The following is a 16,416-nucleotide window of genomic DNA, read 5'->3' on the forward strand; positions in this document are numbered from 1 at the left end:
CCGCGGCTGCCGGTGCGGGCGCAAACATGGAGGCGCGGTGCGCCCATGCCGCCCAGTGTGGCCGCGCTCCTCCGGAGGGACAGGGGTGCACATGACCGCCCCCCCAGCGCCCTCAGGCCCCAGCTCGTGCGACAAACGTTGCCCGGCCGCTGCTGTTGCCTGTTCTCCCCGATCCGGCAGCCACTGTCGGGCCGGCATCCCTCCTCCGACGGGCCGGGCACCGCTCGCCGTCGGGCCGCCGGAGCGTGACCGGGGGCGGCGGGGGGCCGCGTAGCCTCCCTCCGCGGAGGGGGGACGAGGCGAGCGGGGCCGGGGGCGGTGGCCCGAGCCACCTGCGCGCCGCCACCTGGCGCGCCGCCCCCGGCGAGCGACCCCTCCCGGCCGGCGCCCCCGGCCCTCACCGGCGGGCTCGGCGCCTCCCCGCAGGTCGCCTCCCCGCCGCCGCCCCGCTGGAGACTCGGGGGTGACGCTCGCCGCCCGCCGCCGCCGTGCCCGGCGCTTGGAGAGGGAGTGCGGCCGCGCCGGCCGTGGCAGCACCCCCACCATGCCGAGGTCCTTCCTAGTGAAGAGCAAGAAAGCGCACAGCTACCACCAGCCCCGCTCCGCCGACGAGGACTACAGCCTGCGGCTGGAGACGGTGCTAGCCCAGATCTGTGCAGGTAGGAGTCCCTCGGTCGCAGCCTTGCTTGCGGCGGACAGAGCCCTCCCGCCCCGCATCACCCCGCTGCCAGCGGCACCGCTGCCCCGGCGGGACGCCGGAGGGGCTGATGCGGGGCTGGAGAGAGTCCGGCAGTAAACCTTGGTGGGAGCGGAGCCGCTGCGGGAGGTGGCTGGCTCCAACTGCGGACCCGCACTGAGGAGTTCCCTCGCCCTCTTTGCCCTGCAGACAGCAAGATCCCCGAGGACACGGGGCTGTCCCACACAGTCCTGCCCGATCCGGAGCCTTCCCAGGGGCGCTTCTCCCCGGAATCCCACCTTACCGAGGCTGCCGATGGCACCTCCGAATCAGCGCCGAGCTGCGAGGGCAGCGTCTGTGACAGGGTGTCCGAGTTTGAGGATTTCTGGAGACCTCCCTCGCCCTCCGTCTCGCCAGGTAGGGCCGGGGAGTGCAGCCCTCAGCGAGGGTCTGGCCGGCTGTCTGTATGGGTGCTGTGGGGCAAAGTTTCATGGCCGGGCGCTGCAAATCTGTCCCTTCCACTCGTTTTGGGGTTGTCTTTTTCGGGTTGCTTTTCCAGCCCGTCTCCCACTGCTAAAGGAGCAGCGGGTGACAGGCTGCAGAAAAGTTGTGATGGCATCAGCTGTTGATTTTTTGGTGTCTGATTAATTGCTAGTGGCAGGCTGGTTATGTTTTAAAGGTCCCAGCATTTTCCTACAGGGTCCTGCTACTCGGAGTTTAGATGTTTTTTGAGACAGTAAAAATTTATACGAGGTTGTCTATACAGCTGTAGGAAACAGTGTTGACACTGTGTTTTGTACTACCTGCTACTTGTTTTCCCTAACCCCCTTTCAGGTTATTTCTTGCCTATAAAAAGGATCTCTCTCTCTCTCTCTCTCTCTTCTCACCTCCCCCTTTTTTGTTTTATTTGCTTTTCTAAAAACGTATTCGTAAAAAACAGATGAAAATAATGACGGTCAGATTTAAACACCCCAAATCCAGGAAACTCACACTTATGGCTACAGTGGCTGTCTTTAGGTCCCTCGTCTTGCCTTTGATGTGGTTGGAGCAGTGGGAGATGCTGTCCCCAGCCTGGCGCGAATACTTATCTTGTTTAAAAATACAATGGTGTCATTTTATAACAAAAATATATATATAAAACCCACCTTTTATTGCCTCGGTTAAAAAGTGACAGCTGGAAAAAAAAATTTCTGTCTTAGTGAAGGAAAAATTGCCTCAGCTTTACCGACTGAGAGCAAGATGCCAGCAAACGAATACTTAGTCCTGTTTCCCCATTGTTTTTAGCACTTTGTCGTTATAGTGTCCTTGCATATCAACGGCTGACTGTAATGATGTGGGTTTGTATTTTTAAAGCCTCCCTGTCTCTTAAGAGTCCTAAAGCCCTTTGAGTGAACATTCAAAATGCTGCCCAGTATCATCACAGTCAGCCACGGGACAGTTGCAGTCTGTGCAAATGACAGACGGGACAAATACAGCAATGCATCAGTCTCTCTTTTGCTAGTACTTCTGCACAAAGTGTAGCAATGTGTGCAATTTTAATTCTAACGAATATGTCCTTCTCCTTCCCCAAATAATTATAATTTCTGCACGGGAAACAGACCATTTTCACGAGGTGTCTAAAAAACAGAAGTAAAATGGAGCAGGTATTTACCAGGGCTGCTCTGCCTTTTCCTTCTCCCCACTCCTTTCTTCCTCCGCTGTGGGACTCATTAGCTCCCTGCCAACCATCCAGCTACCCAGGGCAGGTATCTGCAAAATAAGGGTGACACCCCCAGATGAAGATTTTTTTGGAGGGAGTGGGGGAGGCCAGTCCTGGGACTGTCTGATCCCACGCACAGGAGGAACGGAAAGGTAAGAGACTCCAAGCACCATAAGGAAAGAGCTTTATTAAATGAACCTCAGTCCATTGAGAGAGGTGCTGTTACATTAATGATGAAGGCAGTGGCAGCAGGGCTAGATAGTCGGGCTTCCTCTCACAGCCCCCCCAACCGCTCTGCCTTCCAGCTGCTTTGTCACATTCAGCGCAAAGCTGAAATTTGTGCCTAGGTCACTTCTGCAAGATGCACTGGTGAGAGACTGGATTTCTATGATTCTGTTTGCTGGGTGGGGCACAGGTTTTGTGCTTTGACAGGCAGGGCGGATGAGAAATTATGTTTCTAAATCATGCTCAGGGCAGGTGCGGTGAGTAGTATGATCACCTCCTTATTCCTAGAAGTGAACGTAGGTGCAGGTTACACTTCAATACACAGTGAAAGCCAGATTTCAGGTTTCTTTGAGTGCTGTGCTGCTGATCCAGGCGGGCATGCACAGACACAATACCTGTTAACACTCTAATATGTTGTTGACTCCATCAGTGCAAATCACTTTGTTATTTAACTTCAGTTTCTACGTGTGTCTGTAATCACATGTGTTTGCATATACAGAAGGTGCCTGATAGCTCAGTGCAGCAGTTTATTAGTATCTCTTGATAAGCCTGTCGATGCTGCAGTCTTGAAGGGAGGTTTTTACTGGCTAAAACTGAGTTTTGCAGACAGTGTGGTGTTTTGTGGTCTGCGGAGGAGGACACTCGAATCTTTCTTTGCTGTGCATATCAATCTGTTCTCAACCATTTCAGACTGAGTTTGCCTTGCCTTCAAAAAAGAGCATTGATGTTTTTTCTTCCGGAAGTGGTCTATATAAACGCTGCACAGAATTGGTAGGAAAAAGAGGGAGAATCCGTCCCTCTCTTCTCATCCCTTGGAGGCCTAGAAGCTGTGGAGTGGAGGAGAGGCAGACACCAAAGTCCCCTGCAGTGTGGCAGAGCGAGGTTTGCAGGTCACCTTGACACTGGGTACAGGGCTTGGATGGCTTGAGCTTGCCCATGAGAAGCATAGTGTGAGTGGCTCCCCTGCACTTGTGCTTGAGAAGTCTCCAAAGTGTGTGAGGTGATGGAAGGAACATTGCACGCAAACTGATCTGTGGTGCAATGTTTACCGTGTCCCACGTTGCCAATTCCAGGGGCTCAAAAATCAGGTCAGCCTTCCCTCTTCTCACTCAACAGACTGGCTTAGAAATCAAGATTGTAAGTAATACCTTGTGGATATTCAGTTCTAGTGTTGAAATACTGAGGGTTTACGTTTTCATGCTTTTCTTTACAACCTGGGCTAGAAGTTGACTATAAGAAAAAAAAAAAGTTGAACAAGCAAACAAAAGGAAAGCTGGGGGCCTGATGAAATCATGCACTTTCAAGAGCTGGGGCTTTAAGATAGTTTTGAATCTTGTGATAAAATCGTGAGAGATGGCAACACTGAAACTGGATGCAAAGACACAGGATAGATGATGTGACGCTGACCACAACTTTGCAGTCAGTGCAGAACAGGAAAAATCATGCTCAACACCATGTCAGCTAATTTGATTTCATCACTCTGTTCAAATGTCCCAGTTGATATGTGCACATATGTTTCCAACCAAAAGACTGCTAATTTCAGTGGAAGAATTTGAGACTATTAACCTCTGAAATTATGTGAAAGACAGGAAAGAGTCAAGTTATTGAAAGTTCAATTTTCACCTCATTTCCCACTCCATTCTGTAACTCTCCGTAACCATCTGCCTATCCAAATGGATAGCCTAACACATCGTGCCTTCCTTCCCTAGCCCACCCCTGGTTTGCCAAAGGCTGAGAAAGCCATGGGAGCTGTGAAGCTGACAGGAATGAGAAAAAGCAAGAGAGCAATTGTAGGTGGACATGTTTTTGGGCAAGGGAGGTTATTCTGGAAGCCCAAATTCTAAAGGATGCCAATATCTCTGTGTAGCATCAATACTTCAGCAGTTAATTGATTCATCTTTTCCTTGGCTCACTAAAACATTTGTCCAGGGGAGACATTTGACTCTCCCAGTGCTGCTGCCTGTTGTGATGAAGAGTGAAAGCAGAGCACCTCGGGCATTAATCAGCATCTTTGGCAGACACAGTTGGGGTCTGGTACCTCATGTTCCCTGCCCAGCTGTGCTTTCCTCTATGCGAGGCTCCCTGAGCATTTGTACCTTTAGATGCTTATCTCAAAGGCTGCGTTCTGCCATTGTGTCAGACTCTGCTATGGACCCCCCAGGTGTGATTCATCTTGTGGTGCCCACTGCCCTGGTCAGATGCCATTGCCAAAGGTGAGCCTCTTAGAGCCAACTGAAGCCATCTGAGCTTGTCCTGGTGGAAGATTGCTTTGATTATAACTGCTAGGAAAATCTTTTCAAGTCTTCAATTTTTAATGTGGCCTATACCGATGATTTTGTGAAGCTCTGCTTTGGGTGGACTCAATTTCTTTACTTGGAGAAACTCAGAGCAATCTGAATCACTCGTGGTTTTATTTAGATGAGGATTGATTTATTTCTGAAAAAGTGAGGCATGACGTTCAAGCACCTCAGAAGTTGTTCTCTATTTCAGTTATGCTGTAGTATAGTTTTGGACAGTTGTGGCATGAAGTTGAGAGACTAGATTTGGCCATTGAATTGTGCAACAAGCAGTTTTTAGTTTTGTTGAACAGGTGAATCTCAGCATGCCTGCTCCTTCTGGCACCTCCGTAATGTCATATATATTTTACGGATGTGTGGGATCTACATCAGAGCTCAAAGATGTGGACTGTCAGCTTTGATGCTTCTCTGGGGACACTGAGAAAACCAAAGGCAGTTGCAGACTGAGTTGTTTAGTGTCTCAGCAGTCAGATCAGTGCATATACACCTGGGCACCCAGAGATGGAGGTAGACAAAATTGGTGGCTGCTTTAAATAATTTGGCTGGGACAGCAGGTCAGTAGCTAGTCCTGGATGCACAGACATTGCCATGCAATACGACATGTCTCCCATTAGAGATGAAAGGGCAGCCATAATGTGAAGTACAGGGCTCTGGCTCTGGGCTCAAGTCTGAGTGCTGAGTGATTCTGTCTCGTGATAGTGGCTGGATTGTGAAGCGCACTAATTTCCATGCCCTTTTGTTTCTGCAGCCTCGGAGCGATCTGTGTGTCCGTCCCTAGATGAAGCACCCCACTTCTCAGTGCCCTTCAAACCGTACATGTGGAACAGCCTGGGTGGCTCTGAGCTGAGGCACCTTGTGCAAAGCTACAGGCCCTGCCCGACGCTAGAGCGAACCTCAGCCCTGGGGCTCTTTTGCGAGCGAGGCTCCGAGCCTGCTCTCTACAGTGCAGAGTGTAGCTCTTCCCTCGGACTTTATGGTGACTTCAGCTCCCCAGCCCCAGGGCTGTTTGAGCGGCCACCAGCAGCAGCACCCAGACTCTATGCCGAGACACAGCCTGGGCTGCAGCAAGAGAAGGGGCCAGGTGGCATCAAAGTGGAGTCAGACCTCTTGTGTCGCCCATTGCTCATCAGCACTGGCTCTTACAAATGTGTCAAGTGCAGCAAGGTAGGGATCTGTTTCTCCCACGCTGGTTATGACTCTTCCCCAGCCCCTTCTCCTTGGTGAGCTTGACCCTGTGTGCTCTCTCCCCTCAGGTCTTCTCCACGCCGCATGGCCTTGAGGTACATGTGCGCCGCTCACACAGTGGCACGAGGCCCTTTGCCTGTGACATGTGTGGCAAGACCTTCGGCCATGCAGTCAGCCTGGAGCAGCACAAGGCCGTGCACTCGCAGGTGAGAGCGGGGCGGGCTGCCAGGGTGAAGGTCCAAGGGCCAGGGCCAGCTACTTGCCTTGGCTGGTTCTGGGGAGGCCATGAAGGCCACCACAGGGCAGTAGGTGGGCATCTAAACTGAGAAGAAGAAGAGAACATGGTAGGCCCGTAGTGGGTAGTTGTGGGTGAAGAATATGGTGGCAGGCAGAGGAAAAGGTGGGCAGCTAATGAGCAAAGGAGCAACTCAACAAATAAAGAACACAGGCTTTGTTTCCATTCCCCAGACCTTGCGTGCATCTGTATTAAGCAATGGGCACTTTCGGCACTCCAAAAGTAACATAATAAATAATAAATTTTCACCTTCGAAGCTGGAGGTTATAATGTGGATGTGGACTGTTTTTAACAGCTAAAGCAACTCCCTGTGCTTTCTTTCGATGCAGCTCTCATCATGCTTTCTCCTCCCCTCCCCCAAGAAGTGAGTCTTCCCTTGTTTGTAGTCATTGTGTCTGTGCAGGGAACATCTGAACGACCAGTCAGGTATAGAGCACAGACTTCGCCCGTCTCGACACCCTCTGAGTCACACACCAAAAGAATATGGTAGTTAATTTTGGTAGGAGGACTTGTAACATTTTCCACCTACTGATATTGTGCCATATTTCCCCTTCACCCACCCACTTGACCTGGCATATCTTCCTTCTTCAGATTGGCTTTTGGAGGATAGAGTTACAGCCATGGGTTTTTTTCTGTTTTATTTACAATTTCATGAGTGCAACAGCAGAGCTCACAATGAGTGAAAATATCACCTGTTAAACAATGATGAAAAGAGCAGCACTGTATATTATGTCCATGGAGGGGACAATATTTCAGGAAGAGGACATTAAAAGCCAAATAGACTAAGGTGATTGTATGAAAGCATAGCAGGAAGAGGAAGGTATGATGGCAGTTAAGGGATAGAAAGAACAGATGATTTATCGTGGAAGAAAGTGGTAGAGTGAGGGAGAGGAGAGAGACAGCAAGGTCTTAATGCATTTATTTTGATATGTTAAAGTAGTAAGCCAAAAAGCTGTTTTCCCTAGGTGCTCTAAGTACCTTTCACTTGAATTTTAATGGAACTACAAATAAGGAGTTAGTTGTTACCTGCCAGCAGAAGTCAGCCTGCCTCAGAGATTTCCCAGGAGAGCCAAGCAGACCTCAGCACCCACTTCTCTGTGCACAGGGTAGAGGTGGCCTCTGCACAGTGCTGCGGCTGTTGGGCTTCCCACAGGAGTGATCGTGTCTTGGGCCCCTGCTGAAATGTGCCTGTGGACACTGCCCAGTTGGTCAGGGCTGCTCCCACCTGGCCATTCCTGCCAGCAGGAAAAGCTGTTCAATTAAATTTTTGTGAGGAGCAATGCACAGCACTGGGAAAGGGTGCGTTATCTTTTTTCATCATGTGGTGATATCATGCCAGTGTTAGCGTCTCTGCAGGCCAGTCCAGCTCTCTGGAAAAGTGGAAGCGCTTGCTGAGGCAGAAAGGGAAACACTGATGTGCTGCTGAGCAGTTTGTTGCTGGTGGGATCGTTGGTGTAACATGTGTGTGTTTGGGCTCCTCTCTCTGCAGGAACGCAGCTTTGATTGTAAGATTTGTGGCAAGAGTTTTAAGAGATCTTCTACTCTGTCCACCCACTTGCTCATCCACTCAGACACCCGGCCCTATCCGTGCCAGTACTGTGGGAAGCGGTTCCACCAGAAATCTGATATGAAGAAACACACCTTCATTCACACAGGTCAGCCCTGCAGCTGCTGGTGTTCAGCCCCAACTGTGAGGGCAGGTCTTTGAAAAGGTCTCTTGGCAGCGGTTTGCTCCTCCTTGGCTGGAACAGTACATGCACCTCCCCATGCTTCTCACTACCCTGCTGCTGTTCATGCTATCTGAGCTCTACTTGTGCAAAGGAGGGTGATTTGAATGTGGTTTCATGAAAAGCAGCTGCAAAATAACCCAAATCCTCGCAATCCAATCAGTGTTCCTTTAATAGGATCCACCAATGTTTATTCAAAGGGCTTTTGTGTAAGATGATTTGTATGGTATTATATTCATGTAGCCTTGATTTACAGCTGAGGTCCCTGGAAAATGACAGGTGAATTTGATTGCAGCATTTCTTTTTGCAGGATCTACCAATTTACAATAGGAACAACAGGAGCCTCCTCCTCTAGATCAAACACTAAACTGGAGGGCCTAGGGTCCAACTCTTAGTCTAAATATTTGTTCAGAGATTGTCTGCTCTTCCACCCAGACTTTCTGAGAAATGACTGCAGTTTGATACAGAATGGAAGGAGAGGTGCAGAGTTCTCAAGTTTCACTGTTAGTAATAAACATGGAAACTAATAAAGTGCAGGTGAATCACTGAAGGAAATTGTTTTAAAAATATAATTCAGTGAGCAGGCAGGCTTTTCAGAAATCTTTAAAATCTTGCTTTTCAGACCTGCATCATTCACTTAAAGTAGAGGGAAATGAATGATATGTGAGGTACAGAAGCATTTGTAGACATGGAAAAACAGGGCTACTGCCCAAATCCAAGGTTCAGATAGCCAAAATCCTGTTTCCTGGTGGTGACCACCAGCAGATATCAACGGCGATGCCTAAAAATGGCAAATATGTAGAAAGATGGCATTATACGTAGTGCTGTTTAGTTGTGACTTCTCTAGATGACAAGCAGTGAATGATGAATGTTACTTACAAAGATTTTCCACCAGATGTTTGCTGGATGAAAATTAACACTTTAGGAAGGAACACAAAAAGTATTTCTGTAGTAACTTTTTCAAATGAGGCCTAATTAAGTAGAATTTCAGCCAAATTCTGAATCAGTCAAAGCCATTATTTTGTTGTGAGGTCAGAAACTGTGCCTGGGCTTTTAAATTGCTAATATAGAACCAGATCCTTAACTGAATTGGAGATCCCTTTCATATGCAGAACATGCTTGTGAACTGAGCCTCCAGCACATTTCGTATTATTTTATGGCTCTAAGAATCTGATCTTCAAACATGAGAAGAGTTTGTTGCTCGAGCTGAAGTCAGTGGGGTCTGCAGGTGAAAAGCCACTCTGAAAATCAGGCTCGGTTTTTGTGATTGGGTTCTCTCTTATCCGTTATCTGATAATAAACACTATGAAAATGCACTGAGATCCTGCTCACATGGAACAGGACCTCCCTTTTGGGACAGATCACAGCTCATGGGGTTTGGCTTAACAACCCCCATCTATCTATTCCACCTGCCCCTATGCTGATGCTATAATAATCGATGTTAGGTGTTCAGCACAACCTGAGGGTCTTCCCGCATGTTCCGCATGCTTCTAGGACACAAAGCCAGTTTAAATCACACAGAGCCTGTGCAGCCGAATGTATTCACAAGTTACAGTGTCCTGACAGCACTCCGTGCTTCAGGCTGCTCCCAGGACTATACTGGGCTGATGGAGGTACAGCCAAGTCCAGGCCTGCTCATCTGGAGTGCAGGCTCAGCTAATGCTTTGGAGCTCTCCATTGCATGTTTTTTATAAGAATGGCTTATTTGGTAATCACACAGGAACCCCTTTGATTAGCTCCAAGGCCCAGCGTGCATTTGCTATTTGCTCGGGTCCTGCGTAAGCAGCATATTGCTTCTTTCACACTTTCTCTCTTTCTTCCACCTTCTGCTTGCAGGTGAGAAGCCTCACAAGTGCCAGGTGTGTGGAAAAGCCTTTAGTCAGAGCTCCAACCTCATCACCCACAGTCGGAAGCACACAGGCTTCAAGCCCTTTGGCTGTGACCTGTGTGGCAAAGGCTTCCAACGAAAGGTGGATTTACGGAGACACCGGGAAACACAGCATGGCCTGAAATGAGTTCCAGCTGCAGTACGGAAAGCACCTACAACACTATGAGAACAGACTCCCTTGGCTCTCCCGCTGGACCCAAGCCCGTCCTAAGCACAGATCCTGGCATTACCTTTCTGACCAGGAGCTTGGAGAGAAGTGGACAGGCCCAGGCATTGACAGCTCAACTCGAATGACTGTGGAAGCGGAAATTAAACGCTGGGGTCTCTCTCTTCCCTTCTCTGTTTCTGAAATAACACTGGAAAATAAGCCTGTTAGATATGAAGCCTGATACCCCAAAGATGGATAAGCTACCAAATACCTGAAGCTGTAAAATAGTTTTCCCACGGCCAAGATGAACCCCCTGAAGTTTCCAGTAGCTTGGATCACCTTGCAGAGAAACATGAGTATAACAGTGTTTACACAGTAAGGACAGAGAGCCATCAGCACATGATGCAGGGAGCGCTCTGCCTTGGTTGAGTTTCAGTGCTAAATGGCTTCACTCTTGGTTTCCTGTCAGGAAAACCTGGAGGATCAGGACTGAACTGTGCGGTTTGACATCTCACTTGTTTTTAAGCAAAGGTACTAGCTTGGGCCTGATCCTGCTCTCACTTGTTCTGGTGCAAATCAGGAGCTGCATCAACAGTTAAAAAGAGGCCCTTTTTATCCTCCCAGAGCCATCTCTCTGTGCAAGACCTGGCTGTGTGCATGTGTTTGAGGCATGGAGGTTACTTCTTGCTACATCCACTGGGGAGAAGGAAGCTTGTGAAAGACGTGGAAAAGCCAAAGCACAGAGTTATGCCTTATAACTACAAACCCATCCAACGAGTGATCCTGACTGAGGAGGGCAGGAGCACCGAGGAGGCACAGACTTGCTGTCCAGAACCATTACTGACTTCCGCGTTCTGGGCTTGTTCTAATAACTGGAAAACAGCTACTTAATAGCATCATTTGTATATTTGTTTTTGTTTTTTTCAGTTTTTAAAGGGAAACTCAGCTGAGGTGGGCAGGAATCATAAAAGTATAATTGACTGAATTTGCCTTAAATGACCCTGCATGTACCTCAGTTAAAAAAATGCTGGTTTTACTTTGTTGACCAGTTTGTAAATGACCTTATTAAGATTTTATGGAGTGTCTTATGTTTATTGGTACATATTTATTGGCATAATGTTTTAAGTTAATAAAGTATTGAGGATGGTCCTGAGTGATTTTTATTTAATACATAACTTCAGCACGTTTGTGAATGTCTGCCATTACGATATACCCCAGTGATGGTCAGGGATATGGCATTTGAGGAGGTAATGCGGGCACAGCAGAATTTGCGCAACGGCTCTGGTGGTTAAAGAACACAACCGCCACATTTATTTGTCCAGCTCCCACTGATTTCAGTTAAACACTTCACACTTTGGAAGACTGGGGTATACTGTGCGTAGGACTATCGCCATGAAAGGCTTTAGAGGGGAAACAGCAGTTTTAAATGTCCGCGTTGGAAATTTAGACTGCCAGAAGTCCTTGCTTAGCCTGGGAGGAACTTGAATGCCCTCCCACAAGATTAAATGTCTGTGCCCGGGAGTTTGCAGGGACACCTGAGCAGCAGGTGCATCATTTACACTTAAACCTGTTGGGACTCACAGAATTGCCTCTTGCCTGCCTGCCGTGTCAGCAGGGCTTGCTCCATCTGGCAGTCGCAGCCCACACAAAAGAGAAGCAGGAGGATGATGGAGGAGTCCCTTGTCCTTTCCACAGCAGAGCGCGGCATGGCGGCCTGAGCTTTTACACTTGCACATACCCCTGCGTGCCCACATGGATAGATACTCTTGTTTCCAGCTTTGTACTTTTATTCTGGATAAAACCAGTGAGCAGAGGCCCCCTCTGCCTGCTGGGCTGGCCCAGCCCTGGGGGCACCCTAGCCCCGCTGAGGGCCATGGCGCCCCACCTGCCAGCACAGCTCAGGTCCCTCCGTGCTTCTGCTCTCTGCCACCTCCCAGAACATCAGCCACGGCTGCTCCTCACTGGGCTGCCCTTGCAGGCTGGGCCTGAAGCGTTATCTCCACAGGGGTAACCAAGCACACACCACTTGGGCAGGGGTCAGCTCTGCCACACACAGTCTCCCACACCAAGGCTTCACAGACGGGGCTTTTATTGAACAGAAACACAGTCACAGCGGTCAGGGTGAGAGGCTGTGGCACAGGCACCACAGGAGGTGCCAGGGGCTCTGAAGATCGCATTGGGCCCACTATGCTGGCTTAATTAACGCAGATCAGTGTAGGAGACTAGGCAGTAATGGGAAAGGCCTGGTGAAGCCCTCCGCCCCGCCCAGACGAGGCTCCGAGGAGCAGCTCAGCGGGTGGCAGAGGTAGGCTGGGGGCTGCTCCTGGGGTGATGCTCGATGTTTATTTTACAGAGAAGCTGCTGTTGTGTTTGGAGTGAGTGCTGGCTGGGGGTGCCGGTTGCGGGGTGGCTGGGGCGCAGCCCGTCCGCCCTCAGGAGGCCATTTTCCTGTCAGGCACGGCCTCCCTCCCAGCAGGCCTGCCTTGCTCCTGCACACCCTGAGCGGGCTCAGTTAAGTCATATTTACCTTTAAAACCACAACAGCCATGTGCGCCTGCCCTCCAGAATGGCTCATTTTCAAATAGGAACACTGGTGTGGTCTGAGCCTGGGGCTGGCAGGGCCTGGGTGGCCGGGGAGGCTGCTGCTGCTGGGGCGGGAGGGCACCGCGGCACCAACACAGCCTGGGTGGCAAGGCTGTTCTTGAAGGGAAGACACTTGGCAGGTGTTTTTGTTCGTTTAAGTGTGTTTCCCCTCAGAGTGTCTTGCAACTCGCTGGTATACCTCAGGGCACGGGTGTTGAGCCGTTGCTCGGGCCCAAACTCCTTTGAAATGGCTGCTGGTGGCTGCATGGGACGGCAGCAGCTCAGCTGCTGATTTGGGCTGAAATGCAGCCATCTCTGGGATAAAGTCATGGCTTTACGGTGGGGAATTTGAAATGAAGAGCGGGAAAAGAAGATCTATCTGGGGAGAATCAGAACAGGCTACTGAGATGCCGCGGTGGAAGTCTGAAGATTGGAAATATCTCTCTCAATGTTATTACTGCATGCCATTAAAAATACATTATGCATATTACATGACTCATTATTCATGAAGCAGGTTCCATACCTTTTGTCTGCCAGAGTAACTGTAGAAAGGGTAAGGAGAGACACTGGAGCACACCTTTGTTTCTTTTGGTAAATTTTTAATGACACCTCTAGCTAACCAGTTGGTGAAGCTCAGTTCCTGCATAAAAGTGGAAAAGCAGAGCTATCTACAGGACGACTAAGCCTTTCAGAAGCTAATTTGAGCTTGTGTTCATCCACACCGACGATGATTAAATTACCTATCAAGTGTGCAGAGCTATCAGGATTCAGGGCATTGAAAAACAAGGTGAATTTATCTGATTGATTTGAAAGACATAGATGGAACAAGTGGGTTAAAAAAAGAAAAAGTCTCTTCCTTATAGATATTATAAAAGTACTTCTGGCAAGCTAACAAACTTGTTACTTTGCCTGCAAAAGTTGTTTTGCCTGCCCAGAAACAAATCTATTAGTTGGAATCAAAATGCTTTATCCAAATCAGTTAGCAGGCTGAATTAATTCATGAGGCAGAAACAAAGCAACTTATTAGGTTCCATCCTTATGCCGAGCAGAGATATTTAAAATTAAAATATGCAAACATCATCTGTGTTTTCTATACAGCCAGTTTCTAAAAGCTGATAGTAACACTCAGATTGGATATTGCAACACGAGGGAGAGAGCAGCTCTTCTGGGTCTTGCTCCTTCCGCAAGCAAAACTTTTGTCGCAGTTGATGGGGGGGAGGGAGGAAGAGGTTTCTAGAATAAGCCCTGGGTGAAAGATTGCAAGAGTCGTGCAACTGTATTTGCAAGCTGTGCTGCTGTTTTATGGTGATAAAGGGGCGCTCCTCAAGTCTCTGCATTTCCCTGCCTTGAGAGAGAAAAAACAAACAGGTCAGTTGTGTCAAATTAATCTCCAGCATAACCCCAGTTCACATCAGGAATGGATTTTGCCTTTATTTATGGTTTGGGTCTTACTCTAAACTTAATAGTGAAATATAGCTCAGCATACAGCCCTTTGAGGGAATTCTGATTTAGAAAAGCACTGAAATACGCACGGAAGTCAATGAAGTGCTTCTCTAGCAGGGACCTTATGAGATGCCTGCTTGGAGTTAAAATTCCAGAGATCTTCCCTGCTGAATCCTAGACCTAACTCCATGGCCAAGCCACATCTTGTCTGTCTCCATATTTTCACCTGCATTGGAGGTGGCTTCTGAGAATGTCAAGGGTAATTGTAATACTTCTTTATGTATTTGTTTGTTTGTTTTTTAAATGTCAGCAGGATAGTGGTAATTTCTAGTATTTTTTTTCCTGAGTAATAAAGCAATATAATAGATTTAAGGCATGTAAATGTCTGTAATGCATTATAAGGCATGTGAAGTGAGGGAACTGGGTTTGAAAAGATATTTGCACATCTAAAGCAGCAGACAAGTCTGAGTATGTATTGGGTATGGGTATCTAGTTGTGTCTTTGCCCAGTGAGTTGTGAGGAAGGGAGAAAAAGAAAAAACAAACAAACAAACAAACAAAACAAAACACCAAACCAAACAAAAACCAACACAGGAGTCTCAGAAAATTTCCCGAGTTTTTACCACACCAGTTTGTAATATACACAACATATGGACTATAAGTAGAGGGAGCACATACATCTGGAAGAAAATATTTCATACATTATAAAAATGCTGGCCACACCTTGTTAGAATAATGTTGCCTAATGGATTAACCTGGAGCATGTGATAAATCTTTCAAATAAGATGAAAGCAAAGCACTTTTGTGTGCTTGTTCCGACAGGCTGCTTCTCATCTGGATTTTTTTTTTTTCAGTAAAGATGACATGACAAAAAATACTGAATAAGTCAAACCTAGAAAGTAAATAATGTGACAGCTAATGAAATGATTTCATTCTTTTAATACCATCCAGCCAGCTTTCTAATACGTGTGTGATCTCCCAGCCAGCCCTGGGTACTGCTGTGCATGGGGCACATCCAGGCCCAGCTTGCCCAGGCCCAGCTTGCCCAGGCGCTGGCCGCAGTCGCTGGGCGATGCCAGACTCCTCTGCTCCAGCAGCGCAGGCGGTGCCTCGGCCACTGGCTCATCCTGCCAGCTCCCTCCTTGGGGACAGGAGCTGGTCAGCCAAGGGCACCGGCAGGAGCGCAGCACAGCACGCCTTTGAAACGGCCAATATATTCTATTGATTTAATTACTGTAGTGTAGCCAGCTGGCATCAAAGGGAAATTGTAATCCTCTGAGGTGACAGACAGTTCAATATGATATACTGCTTATATTTTACACTTTCTTTTTTTTTTCTTCCTATGAATAATACATTCCCAAAACTCACTGATAGACTCAACAGGTGAGTTCAAAGGGGAAAAAGGTATTGGTGCAAGAGGCAGGAAGCTGAACTCGCAGAGTTCGAAAGAGTACACTCATCTGTCAAGAAAAGAGGCAAAATAGATGTTTTCAGTGTTTCATATAGGAAAGTTTAAGCATTGCAGCGAAGAGCCACAACAAATTAATTGTATTTTATTAAGTGATCAGCCAAAAGAGATTAGACATTTATTTGGTCTAAATTGCTTGCAGTGGCCACTACTAGTGATTAATTTACCTTGATTTAAGCCAGGGGATTTTATGTTGTCTGTTAAATCTTCTAAATGCCAAATTTCACAAACTGTCAGCTCTGCCTTTACTGCCTTTTGCTTCTCTGAAACACAGCAACATGGATAGGCGGGCAGGAGGGCGAGACCAGCTCCTGAAAGGGAATGTGTGAAAAATGGTCTTGATCCTTTTTACACAGCTGTTCCAACTCTTTGAGCTGCTGCAGGAGCGATGGTTGCGGATGTAGACATCTCTTATATTGCAAACCTGTCAGTCAGGTAGCTTGGGGCTGCTGGACGAGGATGCTCTTGCTCACCCTGAGTTAACAGCAAGTGTGAGTCAGGGCTCTGAGAGCAGAGCTGGGTCTTCCTGTGCTTGTGCCGGGCTCTGAGCTGCAGGGGCCTGACCTTTGCTGAGCTCTGCCGTGTACTGTTTTGGAATTATTTGTGTTTTCAGCAGCTTAAATTAACATTAAAGGCAATCAAGAAGAGTCTCCTTCCTGTGCGATGTTTCCACCACTGCTGAGGCATTTTGCTTGCGAGCTACACTGCCCCAGGAGCCGGGTAACCTTGCTCCTTCCCAGCCTGTTTGTCAAGCTGGGCCTGGCTCTGGCAGGGCTCGCTGCC

The 16,416-nt window shown here is 48.2% G+C and overlaps 1 protein-coding gene across 1 annotated transcript; it reads left to right on the forward strand.

The window, feature by feature from the left end:
• Positions 1 to 544: 544 nt before the first annotated feature.
• On the forward strand, positions 545 to 10,119 carry GFI1 (growth factor independent 1 transcriptional repressor). The gene is made up of 6 exons (XM_065656852.1): positions 545 to 700; positions 952 to 1,093; positions 5,646 to 6,061; positions 6,151 to 6,288; positions 7,867 to 8,032; positions 9,941 to 10,119. Exons 1-6 carry the CDS (start codon positions 545 to 547, stop codon positions 10,117 to 10,119), a joined length of 1,197 nt encoding a protein of 398 aa, XP_065512924.1.
• Positions 10,120 to 16,416: the final 6,297 nt, after the last annotated feature.

The sequence above is a fragment of the Caloenas nicobarica genome, chromosome Z, assembly GCF_036013445.1.
Source record: "Caloenas nicobarica isolate bCalNic1 chromosome Z, bCalNic1.hap1, whole genome shotgun sequence".
In the NCBI taxonomy this organism is placed as follows: domain Eukaryota; kingdom Metazoa; phylum Chordata; class Aves; order Columbiformes; family Columbidae; genus Caloenas; species Caloenas nicobarica.

Bases quoted from the DNA above. Each gene is read 5' to 3' on its own strand.
- GFI1 (XM_065656852.1), top strand. From the start codon at position 545: ATGCCGAGGTCCTTCCTAGTGAAGAGCAAGAAAGCGCACAGCTACCAC. The intron at 1,094-5,645 runs GTAGGGCCGGGG...TTGTTTCTGCAG, and splicing joins CTCGCCCTCCGTCTCGCCAG to CCTCGGAGCGATCTGTGTGT. The intron at 8,033-9,940 runs GTCAGCCCTGCA...TTCTGCTTGCAG, and splicing joins ACACACCTTCATTCACACAG to GTGAGAAGCCTCACAAGTGC.